The sequence below is a fragment of the Heloderma suspectum genome, chromosome 4 (assembly GCF_057233095.1).
Source record: "Heloderma suspectum isolate Gila_16-S chromosome 4, 16-S_ref, whole genome shotgun sequence".
Classification (NCBI taxonomy): Eukaryota; Metazoa; Chordata; class Lepidosauria; order Squamata; family Helodermatidae; genus Heloderma; species Heloderma suspectum.
The window spans coordinates 166,564,297-166,592,199 of record NC_139461.1 but is presented as its reverse complement, the minus strand read 5'-3'; the positions used below and the strand labels follow the sequence as shown (position 1 = coordinate 166,592,199).

The 27,903-nt window shown below is 47.8% G+C and overlaps 2 protein-coding genes across 6 annotated transcripts in view; one reads left to right on the top strand and one right to left on the bottom strand.

Moving 5' to 3' along the window:
- Positions 1-11,471, top strand: part of ATF6 (activating transcription factor 6) — a 113,972-nt gene extending 102,501 nt beyond the window's left edge. For all 5 annotated transcript variants that reach the window (XM_084851145.1, XM_084851147.1, XM_084851143.1 and 2 more), the window contains one exon: positions 6,760-11,471. In XM_084851145.1, coding sequence (XP_084707271.1) covers positions 6,760-6,968 — 209 coding nt within the window. In that variant the 3' untranslated portion in view covers positions 6,969-11,471. The remainder of the gene's footprint in view (positions 1-6,759) is intronic.
- A 4,533-nt stretch (positions 11,472-16,004) lies between these two features.
- Positions 16,005-27,903, bottom strand: part of OLFML2B (olfactomedin like 2B) — a 33,082-nt gene continuing 21,183 nt past the window's right edge. Inside the window, exons 4-8 of the mRNA XM_084851142.1 lie at positions 26,336-26,512; positions 23,776-24,001; positions 22,602-23,234; positions 21,357-21,533; positions 16,005-16,967 (exon numbers count right to left, since the gene is read on the bottom strand). Of these exons, the coding sequence (XP_084707268.1) occupies positions 16,366-16,967; positions 21,357-21,533; positions 22,602-23,234; positions 23,776-24,001; positions 26,336-26,512 (1,815 nt within the window). The 3' untranslated portion in view covers positions 16,005-16,365. The remainder of the gene's footprint in view (positions 16,968-21,356; positions 21,534-22,601; positions 23,235-23,775; positions 24,002-26,335; positions 26,513-27,903) is intronic.

The window sequence follows — 27,903 nt, the reverse complement described above, 5'->3', positions numbered from 1 at the left end:
TGGCGGCGATGTCTGCTGCCACTCAGGACCCCTTTTCTAGTGCTCCAGGGAGTGCCAGGCAGCCACCATGATCATTGGCTGCAATGCACTGGAGTAACGTTACATCTCTGCAGGGCATTGTGAGCAATTCCTGTGGCGGTCCTCTGGCGCTCATCAGAGCAGTGCCACCACCCTTCTTCTCCAGTAGGCCTCCTTCCTGCCTGCCCTCACACCTGTCAGCAATCCAGAGGAGGAGGAATGGAAGGGCCCACTGCCCATGGATGTGAGGGTGGCCCCCAGATGGTGGCCTCCATCTGATGGAGTAACGCCATTTAATGGTTGAACTCTTGGTATACAAGGTTGCTAATTACCGTATCCTGTAGCTGTGGAACATGTAAAAACAGATTTGTGCGTGGGCTTCATTGTCAAGTGATCTGATCCAGTACCCTTCTCTCAGGGTTTAAGCATCAGGAGGCTAGAAGAAAAGAAACTCTACACCATCTCCTCTCCCCCAGTCAGTTCAGGGCACACCCTGCCACCAGTAGTAACCTGGCTATTAAAAGGCAGCTCATGTTCTCACACTTCTGCTCCTCAGAAAGTGCTGCTTTACTGGGTGCTTATACATGCTAAGGGTAGGAGTCGCGTAAGAGTAGGGACACAGGCATGGTCCCATCCAGGATGGTGCGGTGGATGTGTTCCCCTTTTCATTAAAAACTCTGCCTGTGGTGGTATTAAATTGCCAAGAAAGGAAATGAAAAAGGGAAGCCCCGTGTTTGAGCAGGCCCTGGTGAAGAGCATCGCTGAGCGCACAGAGCCTCCAAGGCAGCGGTCCCACAGCAGGCATTTAGCTGGTTCAGCCCCCTGGCCTTGCAGGGCACAGAGCAGGAAGCAAGGCCAGAGGGGCCTTGTTGATGATCACATGCAAGCTGGCTGTGCAGAACCCTCAGGAGCAGAGCGTGATGAGTGTGGGAAGCTGACCACCCACTGAGAGGTGCGGGGATGGGGCAGGCTTCGGGCAGTTTGGCGCAAATGCACAAAAAAAACATTGGGAGGGAGGGAGGGAGGGAGGGACTGTATGTGTTATAATGAAAGCTTAGGAGATTGCTCACAACTTTGTCAAAGCATCTTGAACTGGCTAAGATTATCTTATGCATGGGCTGAACAGTCTGATCCCTTGTGCACCCCTCTGATTCCTTGTCCAGCCAGGCAGCAACTTCTCAAAAGAAAAGGAGCCAGGGGTTTATGGTTTCTTTGATGGCTTTCTCCTGTCTTAAAATGAGCTGCTTCAAGGGTCTGATACTGGGCTAGCTAACTGGATGTACTTTTCAGGAAGAATAAATTTAGAGCCAGTAAGTTGCTAGGTTGAACGTTCAAAGCTGTCTTCTCTGGAGTCAAACCATTGGGCCATAGGCCCACTGTCTGTTCCAGCTTTCCCCAGCCTGTTCCTGCCCCCTCCTGATGTGTTGAACTGCACCTCCTGACACTTCTGGGACATCTGGGGGGCACCAGGGTAAGGAAGGCTGGTCTGTTCCAGCTGGTAGTGGTTCTTCATGCAAAGGTCTTTCCCAGCCCTGTTACCTGAGGTTGTTTTAACGGGGGGTGTTGGGGGCTGTCCCGATATCTTCTGCATTCAAAGGATGTGCTCAAGCGATTGAGCGATGCAACCAGCAATTTCCCAGAAATATACCCAGTAGTTATTGGTTTTTCCAAATGTTCCTGGTATTTTCTGGAAAATGAGGAAAAACTGAATTATTAATATACTAAAGAAAATTGCTGATTTTTTTTTGCAACATTTCTGTTTGGCTGCAGATACCCAAATATGAAAATATTCATTTATCTGACACATTTGGACTGACAGTAAATACATATACACGCACATACAACACTGCTTTCCCCTTTTGAAATATATGTGAGCTATGAGTGGGAAAGAACTGAGTCCTTGAGGAAGTGGCATGTATTAATAGAGCACTATTATTCAAAATAGGACTTGTTAAAATGCTTTATACTGGGTCCTATGAAGTTTTCTCCTGTTAAATACTATGCTGACACAGTATGCTATAATTATTGGTAGAGAATAGAAAACATTTTGCATATGCTCAGAGATGCACACTTCTGTATTGTCATTTGAACTGTAAGTTTGGCTATTCACCCCTTGTTTTCCCACCCTTATCAGTTACTTGGCTTCAGAAACTGCAGCAAACCATTTGTAGGTAGAGTTTTCACTGGCATCCAAGGTTTCCTGTGCAAGAAAGGGGTGAGGTGAGACTCGTGACATCTTGACAGTGGAACTGTTGGGACCGGAGCGTGGGTACATAAGTGGCACCTCTTTTAGTGCTCCTAGCCTCCGTCCTGTCGGCTCCCTGGACAGAATCAGAATTGTCACGCTGGATGAGCCTGGAAGATCATCTAGGTTGCTCCCTGCCCCTGCTGTACACATGAACAGAGCTAAAATGGAGCAGAATCCCTACCCAGTGTATCTGATACAGGCCTGCATCATTTTGGAATGCAGGTGGGGAAGATCAAAGGTTTGGATACTCTCCCACACAAAATATTCCTTACGTGCACAAAGCTGATATGTCAGGAGGAAAGAGAACATAACTTACAACCTGCTGTGTTGGTTTCTCATATTTGGGGTGTATTTTATGTGGAAGAGCATTCAGACATTGGATTCCTCACCTGCAAGACAAAATGGGACAGTCCAATTCGGGATAGGTCATATGGGACTCCTGTTCATCCGTTTTCAGCTCTCGCGCGTTCCGAACCTGATGCGCCACAAGCAGAGAGTGCTTCCCTGTATCAGAGGTGCCTGTCCTGCTGAGGAAGGCCATTTAGGTGACTCAGATTAGCCAAGCCACATTTTCCCAGGGAAAGCAAAAAGCCAGTTTGGCCTTGAGCGCAGTTCACTGCCAGACCCTGCTGCGGCTACTTCAGGGCCAATTCTTACCACATCATGTCATATGTTTCCCAAAGAGAAGTGGCAGAGCTAAATTGCAAAGCTGTCTGCAAGATCACATGTTGTTGCCTCGTCTACACAAACTGTTCCCTCTTGGCACTCCCAGCTGTTGTGGCAATCTCTGATGCCCCAAAGGAAAGGGTAACATGCATGATGGACTCCTCTGGGACACAGCACTCTTGCACACTTCCCCTAGTTTCATTAGGGATTGTGCAGAAGGATGTCCTGGTCGGTATCCAAAATGGGGGAAGCAGAGAAACTGCCCAAACCTCAGCTGGCCACCACAGAGGCATCAGATTAAAAATAAATATGCCTACCCAGCTTTGTCTGGAAAACAGTGAAGTTCTTCACTTCCCCCTCTTGATGGTTAGATACCTTCTGAATGCTTTCAAAATGCCATCCATCCAATACTTCTTTTGATGGGTGGATGTTTGGTTCCATTTCTAAGTCCCACTGGGGGAATCTTGGAATTCCTACTACCTTGCACAGTGTACTCTGGGATGTACGGTAAGCACTGCCTCCACTTTTCCCTCTTCGTGAGCACAAATGCCAATTGAGCTTGGGCCAGCAGGCACCGCTCACAATTCCATCATTGTGGCAGGTGAGGCCTATGGCAAACAGGAGCAAGGCTTTCTCCTGTATCTTCTGGAGGGCATTCAGCACATCTGGGTTAGCCCCTCCTCCTGGTCAGCAGGCAGGGTCCAATAGCAATGATCCCTTCCAGCAGGAGGAGCTATATATGATGCCAGCGGCTGAGCTGGATGATTGCTCCTAAGCATTGGAAATGTCCGTCTGAAAATAAGAACATAAGAGGAGCCCTGCTGGATCGGACCAAGGGTCCATCTAGTCCAGCATTCTGTTCACACAGGGGCCGACCAACTGCCGACCAGGAACCCGCAAGCAGGACACAAGCGCAACAGCACCCTCCCATCCATGTTCCCCAGCAACTGGTGTACCTAGGCTCACTGCCTCTGGTACTGGAGGTAGCACATAGCTATCGGGACTAGTAGCCATTGATAGCCTTCTCCTCCAGGAATCTATCTAACCCCCTTTTAATATGAGGACATTTGCATCTTTATTGGGGTTCCGCAAAGGGCATAAAGCCTTTATGCTTCTCTGCAGACTTCTGCCTGGCAGACCGCCAGTCCCTGCAGGACCAGGCCCCCAGGTACTGAGCCAGCTGTGCTGCTTCCACCTGCCCCTTCCTGGAGGGGCTACATAAGCTGGCTGGCTGGCTGAGGTGGCCTGGGAGAGCCAGGGCCTGCAGGAGAAGCTGCCACCACCGGGGAAGAGGCGTGCCTGCTGCTGCTGCCACCACCACTATCACTACTGTGGACTCCTGCCTGGCATTATTTTTAAGGGGATTTTTAATTGTTTTGTTGTTGTTGTTGTTTTAATTTTAGGGGGATTTTGTTGTGTTTTTAGGGGTGGGTAGCCTGCCTGATAGGTGGGAGCGAGGGGGCATGTGTCCACCTGATGGAGGCAGTGGGGGGACTGTTGGGGGCCACAACATACCAAGGCTGGGCGGCAGGCGCTGGCGGAGCGCTAGGGGCAGGCCATGCCAGGTAAGGGGAACAAGAGAGAGATGTGTAGTAGCTGTCCCCTGCTCTGGGCCTGTCCAGAGCCAAAGGATGGCTGGGGGAGGTGTGACCCCATCTTCTGGCCTTCGTTTGCTGCTCTGCAATGCTAGGTCTGTTACCCAGAAAGCCTCCCTCATCCATGACATGATCCTGGATGAGGGTGCAGACCTGGCATTTATTACGGAGACCTGGCTGGCCGAGGCTGCTGCTCCAACCCTTACAGCCATGTGTCCAGCCGGATTTTCATATGCACAGCAGCCGAGGGCTGGGGATCGGGGAGGGGGAGTGGCTGTTATCTACCAAGAGTCCTTGGTCTTCACCAGACCCCCTCTCCGGGAGACCAAGGTTGCTGAGTGCATGTACTGGAGGTTGGGCCCAAAGGTCAGCCTGGGGATTCTGCTCGTGTACCGTCCACCCCGCTGCACGACTGACTCCCTGGCCGAGGTGCTTGAGGTGGTCTCTGATGTGCGTGTACAGCCCCCTAACTTATTGGTGTTGGGGGACTTCAATGTACATTCGGAGGCCATCGTCACAGGAGCACCTCGGGACTTCATGGAGACCATGGCCTCCTGGGAGCTGCACCATATTCTAACTGGGCCCACCCATGTAGCCGGTCATGCACTAGACCTTGTGTTTGTTTCTGGAGAAGCAGGGAATGATCTGGAATCAGGGTTATATCCACCACCCCCTTGTCATGGTCAGATCACTATCTGGTGACGTTAGACTTCTCGGTTCCACAACCCCTCTGCAGGGGTGGAGGACCCATTAAAATGGTCCGCCCCAGGCGTCTTATGGATCCGAATGGATTCCTGAACATGCTTGGGGATTCTCTGGGGCACGCCAACGGCCACTCGGTCGAGACCCTGGTGGGTGGCTGGAATGCCGCAGTCACTGGGGCATTAGATCAGGTGGCTCCGAAACACCCTCTCCCCCTGAACAGGGCTCGGACTGCACCATGGTTCAATCCGCAGTTACGAGCTCTGAAACAGGAGGTGAGACGGCTAGAGCGCCGGTGGCGGAAGTCTCGCTCCAAAGACGATCAGACATGGGCTAGAGCTGTATCTTCAGCCTATCACATGGCGGTGAAGGCAGCAAAAAAGGAATATTATGCTGCCTGTATCACATCTGCAGAGTGCTGTCCCAGGAGGCTGTTCCAAGTGGTCCGGAGCCCAGTCGGTCCTGTGGCTCCTGAACCACTGGAGCATTCTAAGGCCTCCTGTGAGGCTTTGGCAAGGCACTTTGCAGATAAAATTGATCAGATTAGGTGTGTTACTCTGCACACTGTGGATACAGTTAGTGAGCAAGTTAGACTACTGTAATGCACTCTATGTGGGGTTACCCTTGAAGACAGTTCGGAAGCTGCAGCTGGTACAGAACGTGGCAGCTCGCCTGATTAAAGGCAGCCACCGGCGAGATCACATCACTCCAGTGCTGAAGGAGTTGCACTGGTTACCAGTTGTTTTCCGGGCCAAATTCAAGGTGTTGGTTTTGACCTTTAAAACCCTAATATGGTTCCGGCCCAGCCTATCTTAAGGAGCGCCTCCAGCAACACCAGACAGGCCACTTAACAAGATCATCCTCGGATGGTCTTCTCTCTGTCCCATCAGCCAGGACAGCTAGATTGGTCGGGACGAGGGAGAGGGCCTTTTCTGTGGTGGCCCCACTCTGTGGAACTCCCTCCCTAGGGAACTCCGCCATGCCCCCTGTTTAATGAGCTTCCGCCGTGCATTAAAAACGTGGTTGTTCAGGCAGGCATTTGGGGTGGGTTAGGGTATTTTAGAAAACATTTTTATTGTAGAATTTTATTGTTTTAAACTGTTTTATTATATGCTGTACATCGCCCAGAGTGGCTGGGTGACCAGCCAGATGGGCGATTAATAAATTTAATAATAATAATAATAATTATTATTATTTATTTTTGGTGTACTTTTGGATGAGTGGGTGCCGTTTGGATGCTGTTTTGGAGCTTGGTTTTTTTTTAGTTGCTGTTACTTGTCCTAAGTGGTTTTATTGTTGTTGCTTTTGTTTGCTGCTAACTGCTTTTAGTGTAAGGGAAAGCACGCTGCAACTGTTTTAAATAAATAAAACACCAGTGCTATCTATATTAACTGCTTCCTGCAAAGTAATTCATTCATATGAAATGTTATGGAGTAGAAACAAGTTTTCTGCACTTTGTATTGAGGACCCACAAAAATGTTTTCCCTGTGATAACTCTTGCTTCTCTCCCCCCACCCCCTCCTTTTGCAGAGAAAATAATTAATGGCCAAGACTATGAAGTCATGATGCAGATAGACTGTGAAGTGATGGACACCAGGATCTTGCATATCAAAAGCTCCTCCATCCCTCCTTACCTTCGAGAACAGCAGATGAACCAAACGACATCCTTCTTCAGCTCTCCTCCGACGGTCCCAGAGGCAGCTCCTGCCATGAGAGCAATCACGGAGTTGCCACAGTAGGCTCCTGAAGTCAGATTTCATGCCATACCTTGTCAGGACAGCTTGCCCTTGCGTGACCCTTTCTGCTTTGCCACGGCAGCCTCCGGCCTTGGGCTGCGCTTACCACAGCCAGCTGAGGATGCTGGCTCTTCCAGCGCTGAAGGAGGAGGAGGGTTCCGGCTGGGCCCAGCCCCAGCCACGAGACCACTCCTCCCCCAGTCCCTCTAAACAGCTGAGCACCGTTTTTATTGTTCTGTTAAGGATTTCTGTTCCACTGTCATGTGCAGAGTGCGTCATCAGAGCAGGCTTTTCTGGTGTGTTCGTAGCAGATTCCCAATTAGGGTCTCCTAAGGCACCCCCTGCAGACCACCCACTTTCAGTGCTTGCTCCGTTATTTCATTCAACCTCCAGACAACTGGTATATCATGAATAGGCCTTTCCAGTCAATCAGTTTATTGGGCAGCAGCTGCCCAGGTCTTGGCCTTTGCTGCCTAGGAGATGGATGTTTTGGTGATACCATCTTTTCCCCTTCATTCAAATGTGTAACATATTGTTGCTGGGGAAACGTGATTCTTTCCCTAGTGGGGGGGGGTGCGCGCGCAGATGTTTGGAGTGCTGTCTGGAATGCGGTTGGACACATTTCCTGGCCTGAGGAGCCCTGTTTAGACTCCTAACATCAGCCAGCCAAGGGGGAGCAGGCGAGTCTCAAGGCAGTTTGGAGGAGCCCCTTGTCAGTTAAACACAGACTTCGAAAGAAACACACGCCCGGCAGCCAGTGTTGAGGCTCAACTTCTGTCCAGGCCAACATTCAGGCTTACTTAGCAACGGCAGCTGGGCAGTCTCCTGCTCCGAGGCTGGTCTACTTCAGGTCTCCTGTGAGTCCTCTCGTTGCATGTGAAGGGCTCCCTCTCTCATCATTCAGTCTTTGAGAAGCAGGAGGGTGGTGGGAAATAGCCGCATGTTCCTGTCTCCCAAATCTATTACCTGTGGACTGAATATTGCGTTTGAATTGGGAGATGCAGGAGTACCCTGCAGATGTTAAGTCATAGGAGCACTATTTGAACTGATCATTTGGATAAGCTCATAGAACAATCCATGCAATGGCCCGAGGATTTGCAGAAGGGAACCCAAGCAGCAATGTTCTGGGTGATGATTGTCGTTTCTGCCCTCCTGGAGGATGGCTTTGCAGCCTGGAATAGGAAAGCTGAAGGGGCTGTCAGAGCCAGAGTCCGTGAAATGGTCAGAGTGCTGGGCCAGTGACAACAGGTTCTTTACCTTTCCCCACCCCCTCCTACTCCACTGGAGTACTTGGGCATATTGAGTACCCATATTGGGCATACTGAGTACCCATATTGGGGTGTGCTTTGAAATTGTTGGTTGGGAGAAGGGAATATGTGTTGCTTGTTGTAGAGCAGGAATAGGCAATACGTAGCCGCTGCTACCCCCAGTACACCCCTACAAGCCTCTACCACACCCCCATTTTTAAAAAATGATTTACAAACAAAATGGTGCTCCATAGTGACCACAGAGCTCTAAAAGGGTCCAATTCAGCTTGAAGACAAGCTAAATGTAACCCTTTTAGAGTAACGAATTCAGCACCAAAACAGCATTTGTTTTGGGGGGAAAAGTCCCCAGTGTAGCCCAGTGATGGCGGGAGGTGGGGGCAAAAATAGCCCCCAGCTCTCCCACAGTTGCCCACCCACTGTAGTGGATGGATAGCTCTTTGCAGGGGGACACAAGCTAGAGGCCCAATACATCATGGGCTAAAGTTTTGTTTATTTTTATTTAAATGTTTTGTAGAACATTGGTTCTTTTCCATTCATGTTCTGTAGAACCTTTAGTAGAAATATTCTCAGGGCAGCTTACACAATAAGGTTAAGCCTAGTCATGAGTGATCTGATGTATATCTGTAAAGTGAATGTTGGAAAGGATATGGCTTGCAGTAAGGAACGATGAATGGAAAAGGGGCCTTCTCCCTGGAGAAGAGTGGTTCCTGATCAGGTGCAGGGAGAATACACCACAAACAGAGCTGTGTACGCCTGTTAGTGGAGAAGAAAACGCCCGTTGCCCTGTGCTCGACGCGGCTGTTACCAAACCCACAACTACTTGTCTCCTTTTGTTTCCCTTGCCCCTAAAATGCAGTCTGCAGGCCTTGCAGCCTTGGACTCTAAACGAGACCCTCATACCTAGCACATGGAAGCAAAGAGCCAGTTCAGACATTGCACTCACTCACTAGTTCATCTCTGCAGTGAATGCTTCCATTAGTGGTCTCACATGAGCAGCGTAACGGCAGATAAGCATACCGCAGAAGTAGCAGTGGAAGATTCTGTGCGCAGGGTGTGCTGGGATATAGAAGCCCCGGCTTCTAGAAGCTGTTGCCGTCGCTTCTGTGGCTGTGGGTTGACTCACGGGTGCATGCAGACACCTTGATGGCTGTCAGCAGAATGTGTGAGCCGATTCCATTGTACTTGAGGTGAATAACAAGTTCTAGCTGTTGGGACTGTTGATGCCTCATTTGGATGTTGCAGTCATCAGGCTATGTACTTTCGTTAAGCTTGACTGAGTTAACACCGCTCATAGGATCACACCACTTCTGTGCTCAGTCATTTATACAAATACGCTGCTGCATATACCTAAGCCTGAGTATGCATAATTGAAGTAAATTGTTTGTTTATTTATTAAAATAACTTGTCAGCTCTCTACCAAACCATCAAAGATGATGTACATAAAACATAGTGAAATTATTAACCATTATAATGTAAACAAGTTTCTAACTGGTACCTAAAAACCAATGCTGAGGGTGACTCGCGGAACTATCCAGGGCTGCTCCAAAGGAGAGGTGCTGCTGCGAAAAGGCCCTCTCCCCAGTAGCCACCTGCCTCGCCTCACTTGGAGGGATACCCAGAGGTTGTGTTTCTTCTTCCCCTGATAAACTTCACCCTCCTCTTCTTCCCTTCCCTAGGTTGCCTCCCCTGTTGAGTTGTGTATTGTCTTTATTAGGTACCATGTAAAGTGCCATGTGCATTGATGGTACCGTATGGATGATGATGTCTGAGCCAGCTCTTAGTTGCCCATGGTGCTGGGAGAGCGCTCTGTCCAGAGTCTTGCCATACAGCCCGTTGAAATTCCCTATTACAAAATTAAGTTCTGTAATGGACTTCATTGTACACAGCGCGGACCTTTTACAGCATCTCGGGGGCTCTGAGATGAAGAGCTTTCCGTCTCCCAAGAATGAAGGACTCCGCTGCTATTTTTCTTGCAGAGGACGTTTGCTCTGGCTCTTAGCAGGAGTTGAGTAACATTTCATAAACATTCTTTTATTAAGGAAGGCGTTGTTCACTTGGATGCCGAGGTTCCTTTGTGCCCCAATCGGGGGAGAGTGTTATCCCATCATTAGTTGTTCCCTGTAGGCAGCTATATTATGTGCAATTCAATATTGGTGGAAATAAACACAGAAACATTTTTGGAAGGGCGGTTGTGTTTTGTTTTTTTGGGGGGGGGAAATGTGGATGTTTATGTGATCCTTATGGATACCTACTGTACCCTGCTGCAGTCAATCACCTTGTGAAGAACTAGTGCTAGGAATACACATGGAATTATTATTGGGGGAAACAAGTATTCAAGGCATTACATGAACTAGAACATGGTCCATGTAGTTTGGTTTAGTAGACCTCCTCCCTGGTGTAGCAGGAATCTTGTTATGTAAAAAGCCTTCCCCCCCAACCCCCTTTCTCGAGGGCCTTTATTCATCTCTAGTCTTGCCAACAGCGAAAGCCATGGCATTCAGCTGTCCTCCCACAAGCCTCAGCACTTCTTCAGTTGTGGCCTCCTGTCCACAGTTGGCCAGTTGCCTTTTGGCTTAGCAGATGTCCAGCGTTGCTTTTCCCTTGCTGTTCTGGAAACGCGACTCTCACAGAACACTTTATTAAAAACAAACACAAAACCTCCTGATCTTAAGCAGCTAAACGGACAGCATTTTCTGAGACGCTGATCTCACTGAGTCTATAAAGTACAATTTGTGTGTGTGGAGCGGGGGGGGGGGGGGTTCTTGGATGTTTCCTCTGCAGGCAGGAGAGTGTGTTAACATCCCCCAGACAAGATTAAAGTGGCATCTTGCATATTGGGTTGGATCCGGACTTAGAGTAGATCCTTTGAAATCAATGAGCACATTAGTTATGACTTGATTTCAATGGGTCTACTCTAAGCATGATTAAATCTGGATGCAAACCATTGTCTTTTAGTCACAAGGTAAATTATTTCCTTGATGTTCCAAGATTGTATTTATTTTTTATTGCAAAGTCTGAACAAGGGAACATTTTCTGCTGTCTATATGCACTGTTTGGGGGTGGGGGGTGGAACGCACTGTTTTTTGGGGGGTAGGGTGTATATGAATTGTATCTTGGATGATATGTTTGCTTTGAATATAGACTGGGACACAAGACATCCAGGATGTCAGAATCAGGGACTACTTCTGTGTCTGTCCTTTATCTTCTAAGGAATAAATTTTAAACTTTAAATGTGGAACAGCAGCAATTGTTTTTAATGTTTGTATCTAGTTTGTATCATGTATAACAGAACTGGCTCCGGTACCATCGTGTTCATACTAATAGCAAATGCAGGTGGTTGAGTGCTGACAGGATTGGAGCCAGAACAGGGCCTCTGAGAAACAAGGGGGAGGAACCAACGTGTTCTGGTGAACCCCAAAGTATGCAAAAGTTAAAAAAAAAAAAAAAAAAAACCGAAGGGGGCAATGCCTCCACCCCCTCCCCAGCCCAGTGAGGACTGGTCATGCTCTGTGGCCACCAAAAGCCATGGAACATTGAGTGTGAGTTGGAAAAGAAAAGCCAAAAACCACATGGGGGTGGCAGAGTGAAGTGACTTGCTGGAGTCCCTTACAACTTGCAGTATCCTGGAGGGGGGCATGGCTGGCTCCCAGAATAGGCGCACTCCTGGGAGGGGATGACATTTTGTTGCAGGTCTCCTTGGTGTTCTCTAACAATGTTCCATAGGTCTGCAAGTGAATGCCCCTCTCCACCTTGATCCAAGCTGGAGGGAGAGGTGCTGTCAGAACACCAAGAGGGAGGGGAAAGCGCAGTGCATTGTGTTTGGGGAACCTGTGACGTTTCACTAGGGAGACAGCCCTCTTCCTCTCCCCCAAATGCCCCTTCCTCCTAGGAACTGCAATAGTGAAAAAAGAACACAGGCAGACCAAGGGAGCTGGGAGAAGGAGGTAGCAGGAGCCTAGGGAAAGGCAGGCAGGCAAAGCCAGCTTGGAAGACGAGTCATCCACCCGCTGGGCAGTCACATCTTCATCTCTCCTTCTGCCATTTTGCAAGCATGAAATAATGACTATGCACAGGGGGGTACATCATGATAGGCAGCTCCCCTTTGGAATGGGGTGACAGCTTTGTACTTGCCACATGTAGAGACGTCTTTGAATCTATTCTCCTATATAGCTACCCTACAAGCAATAATACGGTTCTCTAGGCATAGTTACTGTTCCTCACTGTTAACCAAAACAGTGGTGGTGGTGGTGGTGGCCGTCGTCTTCGTATTATTATTAAATCCAGGAATCAGGCAAAGGTGATAATTACGGGATAATAATTACCCCAAAGGGTAATAATTACGGGATTTGAACTACTCTCAGGTTGAGTAAGTGGGGATTCAGATCATGACAACAGCATGCTTACTTGGGAGTAAGTTCCACAGACTTCAAGATGATTTACTTTTACGTAACTGAGCCTAGAATCAATCTGATAATATCTGTCATGACAAGACACAATTGTGCCTTTGGAGTACTCACAGCGTGCCCCAGCCTAGCTAAAACTGCTTAACTTTGGCTGGATCATGCCCTAAGTGCTCCAAAGGCACAAGTAGACACTGCAAGAGTACTTCCACTAACTACAACTTGTGCAGGAAATGCCAGTCATGTGGCAGATGCAGCACACACACCCTTTGTGTTTCTTGTGAGAAACTGGCGTTTCTCATAGAAATCTCAGTGTGCGTAGCTGCCATTAGAGCGTGAGCCAGCCAAAGGTAATCACTCGGATCCCACTGATTTCAGTGGGAGGAAGTTATGCATAAACCTTCCACTGAAATCAGTTGCCAGAAACATGCTTAACATGCCAAATCATGTTCTATCACTTGTTGCAGCCAGAGATTTTGACTGTTGACACAGGTGTATCACTGATGTTTCTGCAGCAGTTGCAGATCTAGACTTAATTAATACTTACAATAGACCTATTGACATCGATGGGACTTACATTAGTCATGACCAAGTCCCATTGATTTCAGTGGGCCGACTCTGACAAAAGTCATTGCCAGGCCAATGTGTGGAGCTGCCCTCAGTCATGCAAGTGACACTTAACAATGAAATCATGGTTCATCTCTCAAGATTTGTCAGCTTCTTTGGGAGGACTTGTTTATTTCTTGCTTGTTAAATATTGTAAGATATGAGCTGATGGTGCTCTATAAATAAATACAAATTTAATCTTAAATGGTACTCAAGTAGAAATTTGCCCAGAAAGACCAATGTGAAGGCAGGGGGCTTAAAAAAAGATTTCTTAAAGAGAAGCTAAAAGATACCACCAGAAGGGCCAAATCCCATTTAAGAAAGTGATTCAGATAGAATGTTACACCAGAGATTAGAGAAGGTACAAACAAAAACATGGTTAACTGGCAAGTCAAGGTAGCTATAAAATACAAGATTTCCTTTTGGGAGTGGATGCCTTGCCCAGATGAAGAAAGCAATGAAGCGCAAGCTCTGGCAAATTGTGTACATTCAAGACCAGGAGAAAGGGCTTCTCCACATTTAGCAAAAAATCCTGCAGCATTAGCAGGGCTTTGTCTACCGGAGTCTTCGCAGGTTTAGCGACAGGCACGACACATGCGCTCCCCCCCCACCCCCGTTTTTGCCGGTTTCCATCCCATATGTTTCATTCCTACCACCAGCAGATGGTGCTGTTCTATTGCGCAATTTCAATTTATTACAGCATTTTCAGGGTTTTATAAAATGGCAGATTCCTGCTTGAAAACAGTGGAAGAGGCATCGGAAGTTGAGGACGTTGTGAAAAGGACCTGTGAGCTTCTGTGAGTGAACAATCACAAGCGCGTAATAAATGCCTTGTGTAGAGACACTCAAAAACATCTTTAAAGGCATCAGAAGCAGGCAACCAGCCACAAATGCAAGAGAACTGTTGCATTCAAATGTGTAAAATAAATACTGAAGGAGGACAAGAAATTGCAGAGAAACTAGAATTCTTTACATCAGTCATCGTTGCAGAAGATGTTGCGTATATATACACACACACACCATAACAATTGTTTTCAGGGAGTGCATCTGAGGAACTATTTCAAAGGGTAGTGATATAGAACTAAGTGGCAAATTAAGGACATTCACCCAATACCCTTATTTCACAGTAGCTTTTAGTGAGAGACTTTGTCAAAAGCATTTTGAAGCTCCAGGTATATCATGGCTGCTGGATCCTCCTTTAAATGTTTCTTGACACTGAAAGACTAGATACAATAGTGACAAGTAGCGACAAACAAATGTGACTACATGTAGGCAAGGACAAGTGTGAAGTCAAGTGTGAAACTGGTGATCTTTTAACTTAAATCCCTGTCCCTAAAACCAGTCTCTAAGGGAGCATTGGAAGACAGCCAAAATAATGCTGAGTTTAAAAAAGAAAAGATCCAGGACAGACCACAAGAAGTTACATACCTGTCACCTAACATCTGCCCCAGGTAAACTGGAAGAAAATATTACACAGCAAGAATTATTAAAAATTGAGAAGAATAAGCCTTGACAAAAAAAGATAGCTTCTGAAAAGGGAAGTTGTGCTTCACTTTTTGTTTCTAGTTCTTAGAGAGTATAACCAAAGACACACACATACAAAAAATCTGGTAGACATTATATATGCAGCGTTTCAAACAGCCTTTGATGAAGTCCCTCACTAAAAGCCACCATGGCATAAGAGGGCAGCCCTCCTCTTGCTGGAGCAGCTGATTGCAGTCCCTGTTCTTGGAAGAATTTTACATTGAGTGGTGCCAGGTATTGGGGAGCAACACCAGAAGGTGTCCTGCCTTGTGCGCTTCCGCTGTCAGGCAGCAGAACGAGATGGTTTTCTTACATCACAATCCTATGGAAATGGGGCGGGTGGCGAGGAGTCCATGGTGGAGAGGCAGGGATGTGCGAATCAGGAAAGTTCTCCGAATTCCACCTGAAAGCTCGTTCCAACTCCAGTCCATATCAGATTGCAAGCTGTTTTTTCCTTTTTGCATTTGCATGCATATTTTTCCATATGTATGCATGAGTTGTGAAATGTGCACATTCTTCTCCTCTTGGTTAAAGCGTAGTTGTGTGTATTCTTCAAAAGCATGCATTTTTTTCATGCACATTTTTCAAATGTATGCATTCCATTGAACGCAATTTGTTGTCATCCACGACTAACACCGCAAGCTCGAAAATGTACAGATTTCAACCGTAGATTACAGTTGAGTCCAGTCCAGGCAGTGTGACCTGGGGAAATCCTGATCAAACATGGACTGAAACAAGTGTCTCTTACATCCCTGGGAAGGGGTGATGCACACCAGGGCAGACAGGAGGGGTGACCGTTTTTCCTCCCCACCCCTGCCCCTGCCAGTGGTTCCAGGGCTGGCATAATACTTCTCCCATTCCAGGGGTGGATGTGCCCGAGGAAGGAGGGACCTTTGAATCCACCAGCCCAAGTCTCCCCCCCCACCAACCTGCCCTGACGTACCTCCCCAACCCCCCGCTTTTGCCCTTTCCACCTGCAGAGCACAGCCCGTGGGGCAGCCCCAGAGCTTTCCTCCATCAGCCAAGGGAGGATTTTTCTGCAACCGACATCCCACTCTGCTCACGGTGGTGGGGACTACAGGATTGTGCCCTTCACTGCCATGTAAGTTAAAGCAACAGCAATTTGGGCAAGGGCCTGAAGCACTATATGGTCAGTCGCCCACACTAGGCAATGTGACTAGGCAGAAGCAATGGAGACAAGCCACAACAGAAGGAAAGGTCAGCAGGACTCCGGTTATACTGAGTTTCAACATTGATATTTTATTATAAAAATTGTGACTTTTTTTGGTTTTCTCATCCAAAGTGTAAGTCTTGTGTTACAATAATAAGGCAAAGGGATGATTTTCTTCCTTTGAAAGTCTGCACTTGGCAGGTGCTAATGAATATTTTCCACTGCTTCATGGGAGGCAGCATATTCAGTATAAAAACAAAAGCAAGGTTATGCCCAAAATAAAAGGGTTGACTTTGGCAAGTGGACTGGTCTACAACCCACTTCACAAAAAAAAAAAAGGTAAAAAAACCCCCACATTTACTCCGATTTGTACAATAAAAAAAATTCTAAGAAAGGTGCGAGTGGCCCATTAACCTTCCCCCGCGGCGTCCTCAGTACGCAAAGATGACGTGGTAAGTGACCTGGTGCCCGTTGTCCCACGCGTACAGGAGCCGGTCCTTGGGGTTGTAGTCTATCTGCGTGGTGTAGGAGTGCTCGTTCTCAAAGAGCAGGCGTGGGCTGATCTGGGTGTTGGTGTGCGTGTCAAACGCATAGGAGATGTTGGCATTCTTCTTGTTGTAGCTGTCAACGGCATAGAGGACCCCACAGATGACAAAGGAGTTGCCGTAGAGGTTCTTGCGCAGGCCCGTCCGCCAGGTGGTCTCCTTCCGCGTGCTCAGGTCGAGGGCATTGAGCTTGCTGAGCACAATCACCTCCTGGTGGAAGCCGTCATAACTGATGGCAGGGTAAATGATCCACAGGCCATTCTCATCCACAGCAAAATCCACATCGGAATGGCCACGCCACCGCCATGGCGTCTCCTCCTCATAGGCGACGTCGTGCAACATGGCCCAGGCAGCCACGAAGCGCTGCTTCAGGTCGTACTTGATGAGGTTGCGGGTAAAAGCCCGGTTGTAGTAGAGAGAGCCATTAAAGACCGCATGGCCCGTCCCCATCCAATTATAGGGCAGCTTGTAGGAGTTGCTCCAGCGGCCTGGGAGGCAGAGATCATATCATCAGTTGGAGCACACACTTGATCCCAAGCCTGTTTTCTATGGGGGCTCAAAGGGGAACTTTGGAAGCTGCCTTCTGCTAAACCAGACCCCTGGTCCCTCTAGTTTAGTTCTGGCTGGCCACTGTAGAGTTTACACCAAGGGTTAGCCAGCATGGTCCCCTCCTGGTGTTTTGGACAACTCTCATAGTCCCTGGCCATTGGCCATGCTGGCTGGGGCTTATGAGAGTTGTAGTCCAAAACAACTGGAAGGCACCAGGTTGCCTACACTGACTGGTAGGGGCTCTCCAGAGTTGATTCAGATGGGAGTCTTTCCCAGTCCTTAATGGAGATCCCAGGGACAGAACCTGGGGCCTTTTGCAAGCAAAGTGCGTGCTCTGCTACTGCGCTACAGCTGTAACCCCTGATCTGGTACCCTCTCATTCAGCCTTCCCTGGTGCACTCCAAATGTTCGGGACTACAGCGGCCACCATTCCTGACCATTGGCCATGCTGGCTGAAGCTGATGGGATTTGAAGTCCACAATGTCTGAAGAGGACTAGGTTGGGGAAGGCCTGCAATTAACTTAACTCTCCAAAATTACTCCTCTGTGAGTGTTTGAATATTTGCCAAATATACACCAAGTATCGGGGATTGGATCCAGACCTAGGAGTCAACCCCTGATATTTGTATTTGATCTTAATATTTGACACTTCATAGCTGACCACTGCTAAAATAAAAAGGATATACCAATACATCTAGAGCACTCAAAATGTGAAGTAAAATTTCACGTTCAAATTTTGCATTGAAAATGTGAGATTTTGACAGATTGCAAATATTGGTTTCAGCCACAGAAAGTCTGTCGCTATATTCGGATGTTACGATAGCCCATGGTGGCTTAATAAGCTACTCACAGTAGCTTATTTTTTAAATAGTCCACGATGCCCCGCCACACGACGGGGCTAATAAGCTACTGTGAATTACTTATTAAGCTCCTGTGTGTAATTTGACCCAACCCGCATCCCCATCCTGCTGCGGTCCTCCCACCTGAGCAGTGGTGTCGTTTCACCTCTAAAGCACTGGAAGTCTGCAGGATCTGGACAAAACTCTCCCACTCGTGAGGCACCTGATCCACCATCAAAAACCGGCACAATTACTCCAGGGGAGTAATATGTCTGGTTCTTACTGTTGCTTCTTGTCCCTCGTACATGTTTCTCAGGAGACAGGTAAGGTGGTCTGGTACTCCCATCACTTTCAGAATTTGCCAGTTTGTTGTGATCCACACAATCAAAGGCTTTCGCGTAGTCAATGAAGCAGAAGTAGACATTTTTCTGGAATTCTCTTGCTTTCTCCATGATCCAGCGAATGTTGGCGATTTGATCTCTAGTTCCTCTGCCTCTTCGAAACCCAGCTTGTACTTTCGGTAGTTCTCGGTTCACATGCTGCTGAAGCCTGGCTTGTGGGATTTTGAGCATAACCTTGCTGGCATGTGAAATGAGTGCAATTGTACGGTAGTTTGAACACTCTTTGGCGTTGCCCTTCTTTGGAACTGGAATGTAAACTGACCTTTTCCAGTCTTGTGGCCACTGTTGAGTGTTCCAAATTTGTTGGCATATTGAGTGCAGCACTTTAACAGCATCATCTTTTAGGATTTTAAATAGCTCGGCTGGAATACTGTCATCTCCGCTAGCTTTGTTGTTACTAATGCTTCCTAAGGCCCACTTGACTTCACTCTCTAGGATGTCCGGCTCAAGTTCAGTGACCGCACTACCATGGCTATCAGGGACATTCAGATCTTTCCTGTATAGTTCTTCTGTGTATTCTTTCCACCTCTTCTTAATCTCATCTGCTTCTGTTAGGTCCCTGCCTTCTTTGTCCTTTATCATGCCCCTTGAGATCTCCGATTTTCTTGAAAAGATCTCTAGTCTTTCCCATTCTATTGTTTTCCTCGATTTCTTTGCTTTGTTCATTTAAGAAGGCCTTCTTGTCTCTCCTTGCTATTCTCTGGAACTCTGCATTCAGTTGGATATATCTTCCCCTTTCTCCATTGCTTTTCGCTTCCCTTCTTTCCTCAGCTACTTGTAAAGCCTCATCAGACAGCCACTTGGCTTTCTTACATTTCTTTTTCTTTGGGATGGATTGAGTTGCTGCCTCCTGAACAATGTTACGGACCTCCGTCCATAGTTCCTCAGGCACTCTATCAGGTCTAATCCCTTAAATCTATTCCTCACCTCCACTGTATATTCATCAGGGATATGATTTAGGTCATACCTGAATGGTTTAGTGGTTTTCCCTACGTTCTTCAATTTAAGCCGAAATTTTGCTAGAAGCAGCTCATGATCTGAGCCACAGTCAGCTCCAGGTCTTGTTTTTACTGACTGTATGGAGCGTCTCCATCTTTGGCTGCAAAGGACATAATCAATCTGATTTCGATATTGACCATCTGGTGATGTCCATGTGTAGAGCTGCCTCTTGTGCTGTTGGAAAAGAGTGTTTGCTGTGATCAGCGTGTTGTCTTGGCAAAACTCTATTAGCCTTTGTCCTGCTTCATTTTGTACACCAAGGCCATGCTTGCCTGTTATTCTGGTGATTTCTTGACTTCCTACTTTAGCATTCCAATCCCGTATGATGAAGAGGACATCTTTTTTTGGTGTTAGTTCTAGAAGGTGTTGTAGGGCTTCATAGAACCAATCAACCTCAGCTTCTCCGGCCTCAGTGGTTGGGGCATAGACTTGAATTACTGTGATGTTGAATGGTTTGCCTTGGATTTGTACTGAGATCATTCTGTCGTTTTTGAGATTGTACCCCAGTACTGCTTTTCCCACCCTTTTGTTGACTATGAGTGCTACTCTATTTCTTCTAAGGGATTCTTGCCCACAATAGTAGATATGATGGTCACCTGAATTAAATTCGCCCATGCCTGTCCATTTGAGTTCGCTGATTCCCAAGATGTCAATGTTCAGTCTTGCCATCTCATGTTTGGCCACCTCCAGCTTCCCTTGCTTCATTGATCTGACATTCCAGGTTCCTAAACAATATTGTTCTTGACAGCATCGGATTTTCTTTGCACCACCAGACACATCCACAGCTGAGTGTCCTTTTGGCTTTGGCCCAGCCGCTTCACTCTTTCTGGCGCTACTTGGAAATTCCCTCTGCTCTTCCCCAGTAGTATATTGGTCACCTTCCGACCTGAGGGGCTCATCTTCCAGCGTCATAGCTTTTAGCCTTGTGATACGTTCCATGGGGTTTTCTTGGCAAGAATACTGGAGTGGGTTGCCATTTCCTTCTCCAGTGGACCACATTTTGTCAGAACTCTCCGCCATGACCTGTCCGTCTTGGGTGGCCCTGCACGGCATAGCTTATGGCTTCACTGAGTTACGCAAGCCCCTTCGCCACAACAAGGCAGTGATCCATGAAGGGGAAAGAGATGTAATGCTCATTTGCTAAAGCACAATTCTCCTCATAGCCATTGCTGGCAAGGAGGCTTTAACGTCTTCCCATCACTACAACTGCAAATTCGTATAAAGTTTTGTCCGGGTCCTACAAACCCTCAAGCTTTTGTAGCCACCTTGGATTTGCACTGCTGTCAGGGTGCTGGGTTTTGATGATGCATCAGGTGCCTCCTCAGTAGGGGAGGCTGTCTATGAGGTTTGGTCCCAATCCTGCAAACCCCCAAGATATTACAGGCATCACCCCCTTTTTGGTGGATTTTAGCTGCTGGGATTTTAGCTGCTGTCAGTGCCAGGGCGCTGGGTTCTGATGATGCATCGGGTGCCTCCTGAGTAGGAGAGGCTGACTACGAGGTTTGGTCCCAATCCTGCTCATCCCCCCCCCCTTACACTGCTGGCTTGGTCATTTTAACATGTTTCTAAGCGCTAAGCCAACGAAGAGCAGAGCGGCAGCGGTTTTGACCACTCTTTCCGCACAGCTCTATAGCCAGCCAAAATAACCCACGGTGACCTCCAGACAACACAATAACCAAAGATGGGTTAATTAAGCCAGCATGGGTTATCATGACGCCCAAACCCAGTCAGTTTAACAGTGTTGCCTGATCTATTTTGGATGGGTGAAAGAGTGTTCTTCTGGGTACATGTGGGCAATCCTAGCTGTGCTGGACCATTCTGGGGTCCCTTAGCCCTTCCATATCACAGGGTTCTAAGACTTCTGCTCCCAAACCCATTTCATCACCAAAACTGCTAAGTCTCTGCTCCTTACACCCACACATTCCATCTCTGTTCCACTAGACTCCTACCTGCACATGCTCTGGGACAACTCCGTATCCTACCATAGCTTTGCTGAGGATGCTCCAAATGCCTCCAGGATCCACCCCAGACCCCCCAACCTTCCCCATTGCCAAGTGCTGAGCCACTCCAGTCCACAGCACAGGGCAGACCTTGTTTGAAGCTGTCCAGATTCCGGAACTCCACCAAGGTGTTGCCATAGTAATAGTTGGTAACATAGATGCGCTCATCCTTGGCAACTGGGTCCTTCATCCAAGCACCTTCATTCCGCCCGTACGTGTTCTGGATCACAGGCCCAGAGATGGTAGACAAGGTGTCCTTGCACTGGCCTGATAATAAAGCACAGCAGCAAATAATAATGATGAACATAACAACAGAACAGAAATTATAAGATAAAATATATAACAGTAGCCATTCTAGCACTCTGCAGGCATATCTGAACTGTAAAAACTAGAAACTACACTCTAAAATGCCTAAGAGAAAAAGAATATTTGCATGGCACCAAAAAGAAAACAACGTGGGCATCAGCCCAGCCCCCTGCAGGAGGGCATTCCCAAGTGGAGCGCCACAAACAAGAAAGCCCTGCCTCTTACAGCCACCCGCCTAATTTCATTTGGCAGGGCCATGTCTCATATACGGCATAATTTTGAATTTCTCTTTCTTATTCTGGTTCAGATCAATTTTTATGTTTATTTTAAATGTACAAATGAACATACTTCTGCATTCCTAGCAAGTCTTCTAAATATGTAGAATCTATTTACCTAACTTTTTGGTGGCCTCATTTGTCTTCCAAACTGATAGGCCCTTAATCGGATAAGTTTGGTATTAGAGGGGCTGGTATTACAGTTCCTGTTAACCCTCAGTCAGTCTACCAAAGGCATCAGAGGTGAGTGTGATAACTACTTATTTTTACACCTGGCCCAAGTTCCCCGTTCCCACAAGCACCAGCACTCAGACAAACTAAGAATGGTTGCTGGAGGGGGCTTTAAGGATAGAAGTGCTAAAATGCCAAGTTCTTGCTGCTCAGATAGACTCCTGCTACAAGCTATACTGCTGTCCAAATTCATGTATCTCCAATTTTCTTTTCCCATGCCAGCAGTTGAATGGACTTTACTGTGTCAGGCTGCAGACATAGTACCAATATCTGCAATGATGCCTGTCCTGCTGCCCTCACTAAGCCTCTTCGTAAGCTGGTACCTGGCTTTTCATCTATCCTGAAACCACAGTTATTCCATACTGACAAGAGCACATTATATAATTTGACATTATTTTCATAGCAGCTAATATATTTAGCACCCAAAGCCTTCTCGCCTCACCCTGGGAACACTGTTGTCATGTGTTTCCCACATGTTATAGCTAAGTTGCATAAATGATAAGGAGGGAGGAAGCGAACTCACCAATACTGTTTCTGATATCTTCCTCATCAAGGCCATGTTTGGGCGTGACTGTGAGGCCAGAGCTGGCAGGGCCTGGGGAGGTCACCGCCGTGGCTGGGGAGGTCACCACTGTGGCTGTGGCAGCTGCACTAGGCTCAGCTGTTGCCTGTGCTTGGAAATTGGCTGTGGCCACTCTGATGACAGGCGGCGCTGTGGTGGTTGCATTCTGGACTACCGTGGTTGGGGGCGCCTGGCTGGCAGCCCGAGTCACGGTTTTCATCGTCCGTGTGGCGCCCTCGCCCACCGACCCAGGGGCTGCAGAAATGTTAGCAGCGGCTGTGGCCTCAAGGGTTGAAAAATGGCTGCTGGGAGCAGGGGGCGCTGATGAGGTAGATGCGGGCGTTGGCTCGACAGCGGGAGGCACGGTGGCAGAGGACAGTGGTGGCTCTGCTGCTTCGGTCGTGGGCGCGGGGGCGTCTTTTCCAGTAGGCGTGGTGCTGGTAACAGGCCCTTCCGTCAGTTCAATGCTCTGGTGGGTAAGCAGCCCTTCCATGGGGGGTGGCTTTCTCGTGGGAATAGGCAGCAGGTAGTTGTGTTGCAAAAGTTGGTCCTCAATCAGCAAATCAATCGGGTCACCGCTAAAAGGTTCCTCTTCTGTGAAAGACAGAGCAAGGAGAAGGATTCCACCCTTCCCTCCTGAACACAGTGTGGGTGGAAACAGTGCCAGAAACATGTAGACCACCTGGGCATCCTGAGGCAAACAACAGGCGACAATCCCCTCGCATTCTCTCAGCAGGGCCCAGCTGGTGTTCTGCCCACATGCAGATTCTGGTCTTCCCCAACCTGGTGCCTACCAGATGTTTTGGACTACAAACCCCAGCATTCCTGACCACTGGCTGTGCCGGGGCTGGGACTGACGGGAGTTGAAGTCCAAAACATCTGGAAGGCATCAAGCTGGGGAAGGCTGCCTTGGCCTTTACTGCCCCGACTGCACCCACTTTTTCTATTCATCCTAAGAACTCCTGCCCTATCAAAAGAGCAAAATTTAACGTACTGCATTAAAAAAAGATATCCAAAGTGATGTAAGCAGAATATAACAAATGCAAATCAGGCCAAGCTGCCTCACAGCGTTTTATTAGGAGTGCAGCGTCCAGAATTCGGAAAGTGTTCTGAAATGCTGGGAGCCACAACTCACGTTCCTCGAGGTCGTTTTCCGTCTCAGCGTCTTTGGCCTTGTAGTAAGTGACTCCTCGGATTGTGGCCAGCTGGGAGGGAGGCCGGCTCCTCACGTGGAGTTTTCTCGGCAAGGCTGATTTTGTATTCGTTGTTCCTGGAGCTGGGGGTGCGTAGCGCAAGGACTCAGCAGAGCTGATCTGTTCAGCAGCCATTTCATCATGCAGGAAAACCTCATCATATTTTTCCTTTAAGAAGCAAAAGAGCACGTTAAACTGTTGCCAGGGGAAACACATGCATAAGAGCAGCCGTCCTGGATCAGATCTCTCTAATCCAGTTTCCAACCATGGCCAGGGAGATGCTGCCAGGAAACCCACAAGCAGGGCATGAAGGCAGCAACCTGCTCCCACCCAGCTGTGTCCCCCCCGCCCGCTCCCCAGCCACAAAAACGAGTTCAGAGGTGTGTCCATTTTGCTTTCACAGCAAACAGTTGTCGATAGAACTCTTTCCCATGAATCTGTCTAGCCCCTTGTCAAATCTATCTAAGGCAGTGGTTGTCTGTCTGTCTGTCTGTTTGTCTCCCTCCCTCCCTCCCTCCCTTTCAATATTTTTATGCCTCCTTTTTGCCCTAGTAAAAAAACCCAAAGTGATTTACAAAACAAAATACAAAATCCCACACACAATTTAAACAACAACAGAATAAAAACCAGAGTATTAAGACTAAGAAGAGAATTAAAACCCTTTTCTGAGCAAGACCCCCTTTCAAAGGCCTAGAACTCTGTTCATGTCCTTTCCTCGCCGCTAAACAATTGCAGCCAGCTTCCCCACACATCCAGGGCAGCTATGCCCCGTCACTTCTTGTCTCACGAACTAAGTGCTCCACCCGTCCACCGTTTGACAGCATTCGGGCAATACTGTTCAATGTTTTAAGCTTCTTGCTTATGGTGATGCTCGCCTATGAGCTGTCACCATCCACCTGGGCTTTATGAGCAGATAATGAGGCTCTGCTCTAGGTATAATAATTTGCAGAGGTCAAATTCTCCTCCAGTAAGAGCAGGGCCTTTTTGCAGAGGCCCCTGGGTTACAGAATTCCCTCTCTTGAGAGGTTCAAATCAAATGGCAACACATCTTGTCACCTTTTAAAGGAAAGTTAAAACATATCTATTCCTCCCAGCTGCGGGAAGCTGATCTTTGATCATTAATGTTTAGATTGTCTGCAGTTGCTTTTAGTGATTACATTTATGGTTTTACATTTTTAGATGTGGAGATTATAAATCACTGTTTTAGATTTTCTTTTTACAAACCATCTGAAGGTTGTTTGTTTCCCGAAAGGAAGTATTTTCCAACAACAAACCTCCACCTGTGGCTTCTTAGAGCTTTTTTACACAAGGCTGTTATTTTGTTGTATCTACATTTGATTTTGTTGCAGAATTGAGATCTGAGCTGTATACAAAGAGCTTTTCCTTTCCTGTCTTCTGCTACATATCCTCTAGGTGATGCTGTGCTGTAGCTGAATGTTGCAATTACACAAGTAGGAAAATTCGTTTTCTTCGCTTTCCCAAATAATACTCAATTTTCCCTGCTCTAAAAAAAATGTGGGAAAGTGTTCTTAAAAAACAGAAGCAAAACTAGAGGGTTACATCATTGTCTAAGGAACCTGTAAACAACTGTGAGTAAAGAATGACGAGCACACAATAAATGCCTCCTATAGAAAAGCTCTTAATCCAGCATTTTTTAGGTTGGCTATCCCTGTTTCCTCTCTTTCTGGACAGAGTGTGCTGACTTCAGCTAGAAAGCTCACCAAGGGAGCCTGGGGGAAGAGACAGCAGGACTTGCTGATCCAGAAGGAAAAGCTGTTGTTGAGTTCAGTTTGACTTGACACTGTGACCTCCAGGCCCCTTCCTTTAGCTATTCAAGATAGATCTAGATGTTAAGACGGAAGCACAAGAATTCCAAACTGGGGCTAATGGGGGGATTTCCAAAAGAGAATCTGGGCATGGGGGAAAAATACTCCCTTCCTGCCAGTTGTCGCCTGCAAACACTGCCCCCTCCCCAGTTGTTTTTTAAGGTTTATTTCCTCATTAAAGCTCCAAATCTGGTCACAAACCTAGATGGCGGAAAAGCAGGCTCATGGTGGAGGGCATTTGCTCTGGGACTCTGGGTGCAGGAAAATGTCCCCCCCCCCGCCACAGGTCCACTCCTCATAAGTGTCCCCTGCATTTCCCATTAAGCACTGATTTGCCACTAAAATATTTATTTCCACTCTCAATCTGTTATAAAGAGTGAATGGTCCAGTGAAATTATCTGTGTCAAATATCTACCAGAAATGCAAAACAAGAAATACAGAGGAAGTGAAACAATACCTTTTTATTGGACCAGATACACATTTAGTCTGTATTTTAAGGCTAGTTGGTTCAAGTAAAAGAAATAATCTCGCCTGCTACAGATTTAAATCTGGTAGCAGGAAGAATCTGATATCCTCAGAACCCCAGTTTTATCTGAAAAGAATTTTACATTTTTTCTCAGGGCTGCGAGGAGGGTAGCACAGAAATTGTATTTAAAAAAGGGGGTGCAGGCTTCACCTCAGTGAGAGTGTATGCTGCTGCAGCATCCCTCTGCAAGGAACTCTGGATGTCTGCAAGGTTGTTGGAGATGGTGCTGGAAGAGTTCCTCTTGTCTTCAATATCTGCCTCCTGCAACCTTTCGTCCGCATTCTGTCTCTTTTGTTTGCTCTCCTTGGTGAGGTTTCTAGACACTTCCTGGAATGGGCACAGGGAAAAAGAGAAGTTAATTTATGCACAGAAGAGTTTCAGTATTTGATAATATAGTCTGTAAGGGGAAAGTATGAGAGGACCCAAGGTGGCTGGGATCCTGCTTTCCACTCCATTCCCAAAAGAGCTTGGCCTATGATGATCAGCAGTGCTGATGCTGTATGCAGAGGCAAAGATGACCCAGCCCCAAGCCCCAGGCCCCAGCCAGAGGAAGAAAGAATGTTCAAAGGTTGTGCACACCCCTTATTGCACACCTTCCAGCAAGAAAGTCCTTAACCCCCTTTCCCCTGCCCAGCATTTTTTTAAATTACCAGAACAAGGGAGTCCTTCTGGTGTCCAGAATTGGCAAGCCCCCTCCCAGCATCCCAGAAGGCCAGCTGAAAACAGAGTGCATTTCCCCACAATTCAGGGCCTCATCAGTAGCCATTGCCTCCGATTTACAGGAGGGCACAGATACGAGTCGCAGTGATGCGTTTACACTTAGCCTGAATTGTCCCCATGAGCCAGAACCACCACACCACCAGCATTTCAGAGACGAAAGCAAGGCCGCGCCCCTATTCTCATGCCACAGGTGCATGCCTGTGCTTCATGTGCGCCCTGCCCCACGCCGCCCGTCGGAGGCCTCTACTCTTGCTCCCGCACGCGGCCTTCCACCCTTCCCGGGCCTGGTGCCCTCCAGGTGCGCTGGGCTTGCACTGCAACTTCCACCAGTTCTGGCTAGCGTGGGATCATCCCAAGCGGGGGAGGTATGGGGCAGGCCAAGCCGGGGACGCAGCTGGCGCTGGAAGGAGCAGTCCCTGTTCCCAGCTCCGGCACGTCCTTTCATGTGGCGCGCACCACCTCCATTGGTGCCGCACGAGGCCAGGGACTCTCTGGGCATGGAGAGAGTTAAAAGGGGGGCGGGCTTGATTATGCCAAGCAGCTTGTGGGCAGGGAGTTTTAGTCTGCTTCCTATCTCCGAGCTGAGCAGAGCAGAGCAGAGCAGAGCAGAGGAAGCTGCTCCAGCTGGTCTAAGGGCTGTGCAAGCAAGCAAGCAAGCAAGCTCCCAGGGAGTGAGCGAACAGGGAGAGCAAACAGGAGTTTGGCAGAGGAGGTCCCTAACAATGTTTTTTCCTAATTCATCAGGGGACTGGAAACAAAGCCCTATGAGGAGAGACTGAAAGAGCTGGGCATGTTTAGCCTCGAGAAGAGAAGACTGACAGGAGGTAGGATAGCGCTTTTCAAGGACTTGAAAGGTTGTCACAGAGAGGAAGGCCAGGATCTCTTCTCGATCATCCCAGAGAATAATGGGCTCAAGTTACAGGAAGCCAGATTCCGTCTGAACATCAGGAAAAACGTCCTGTTAGAGCAATACAACAGTGGAACCAATTCCCTAGGGA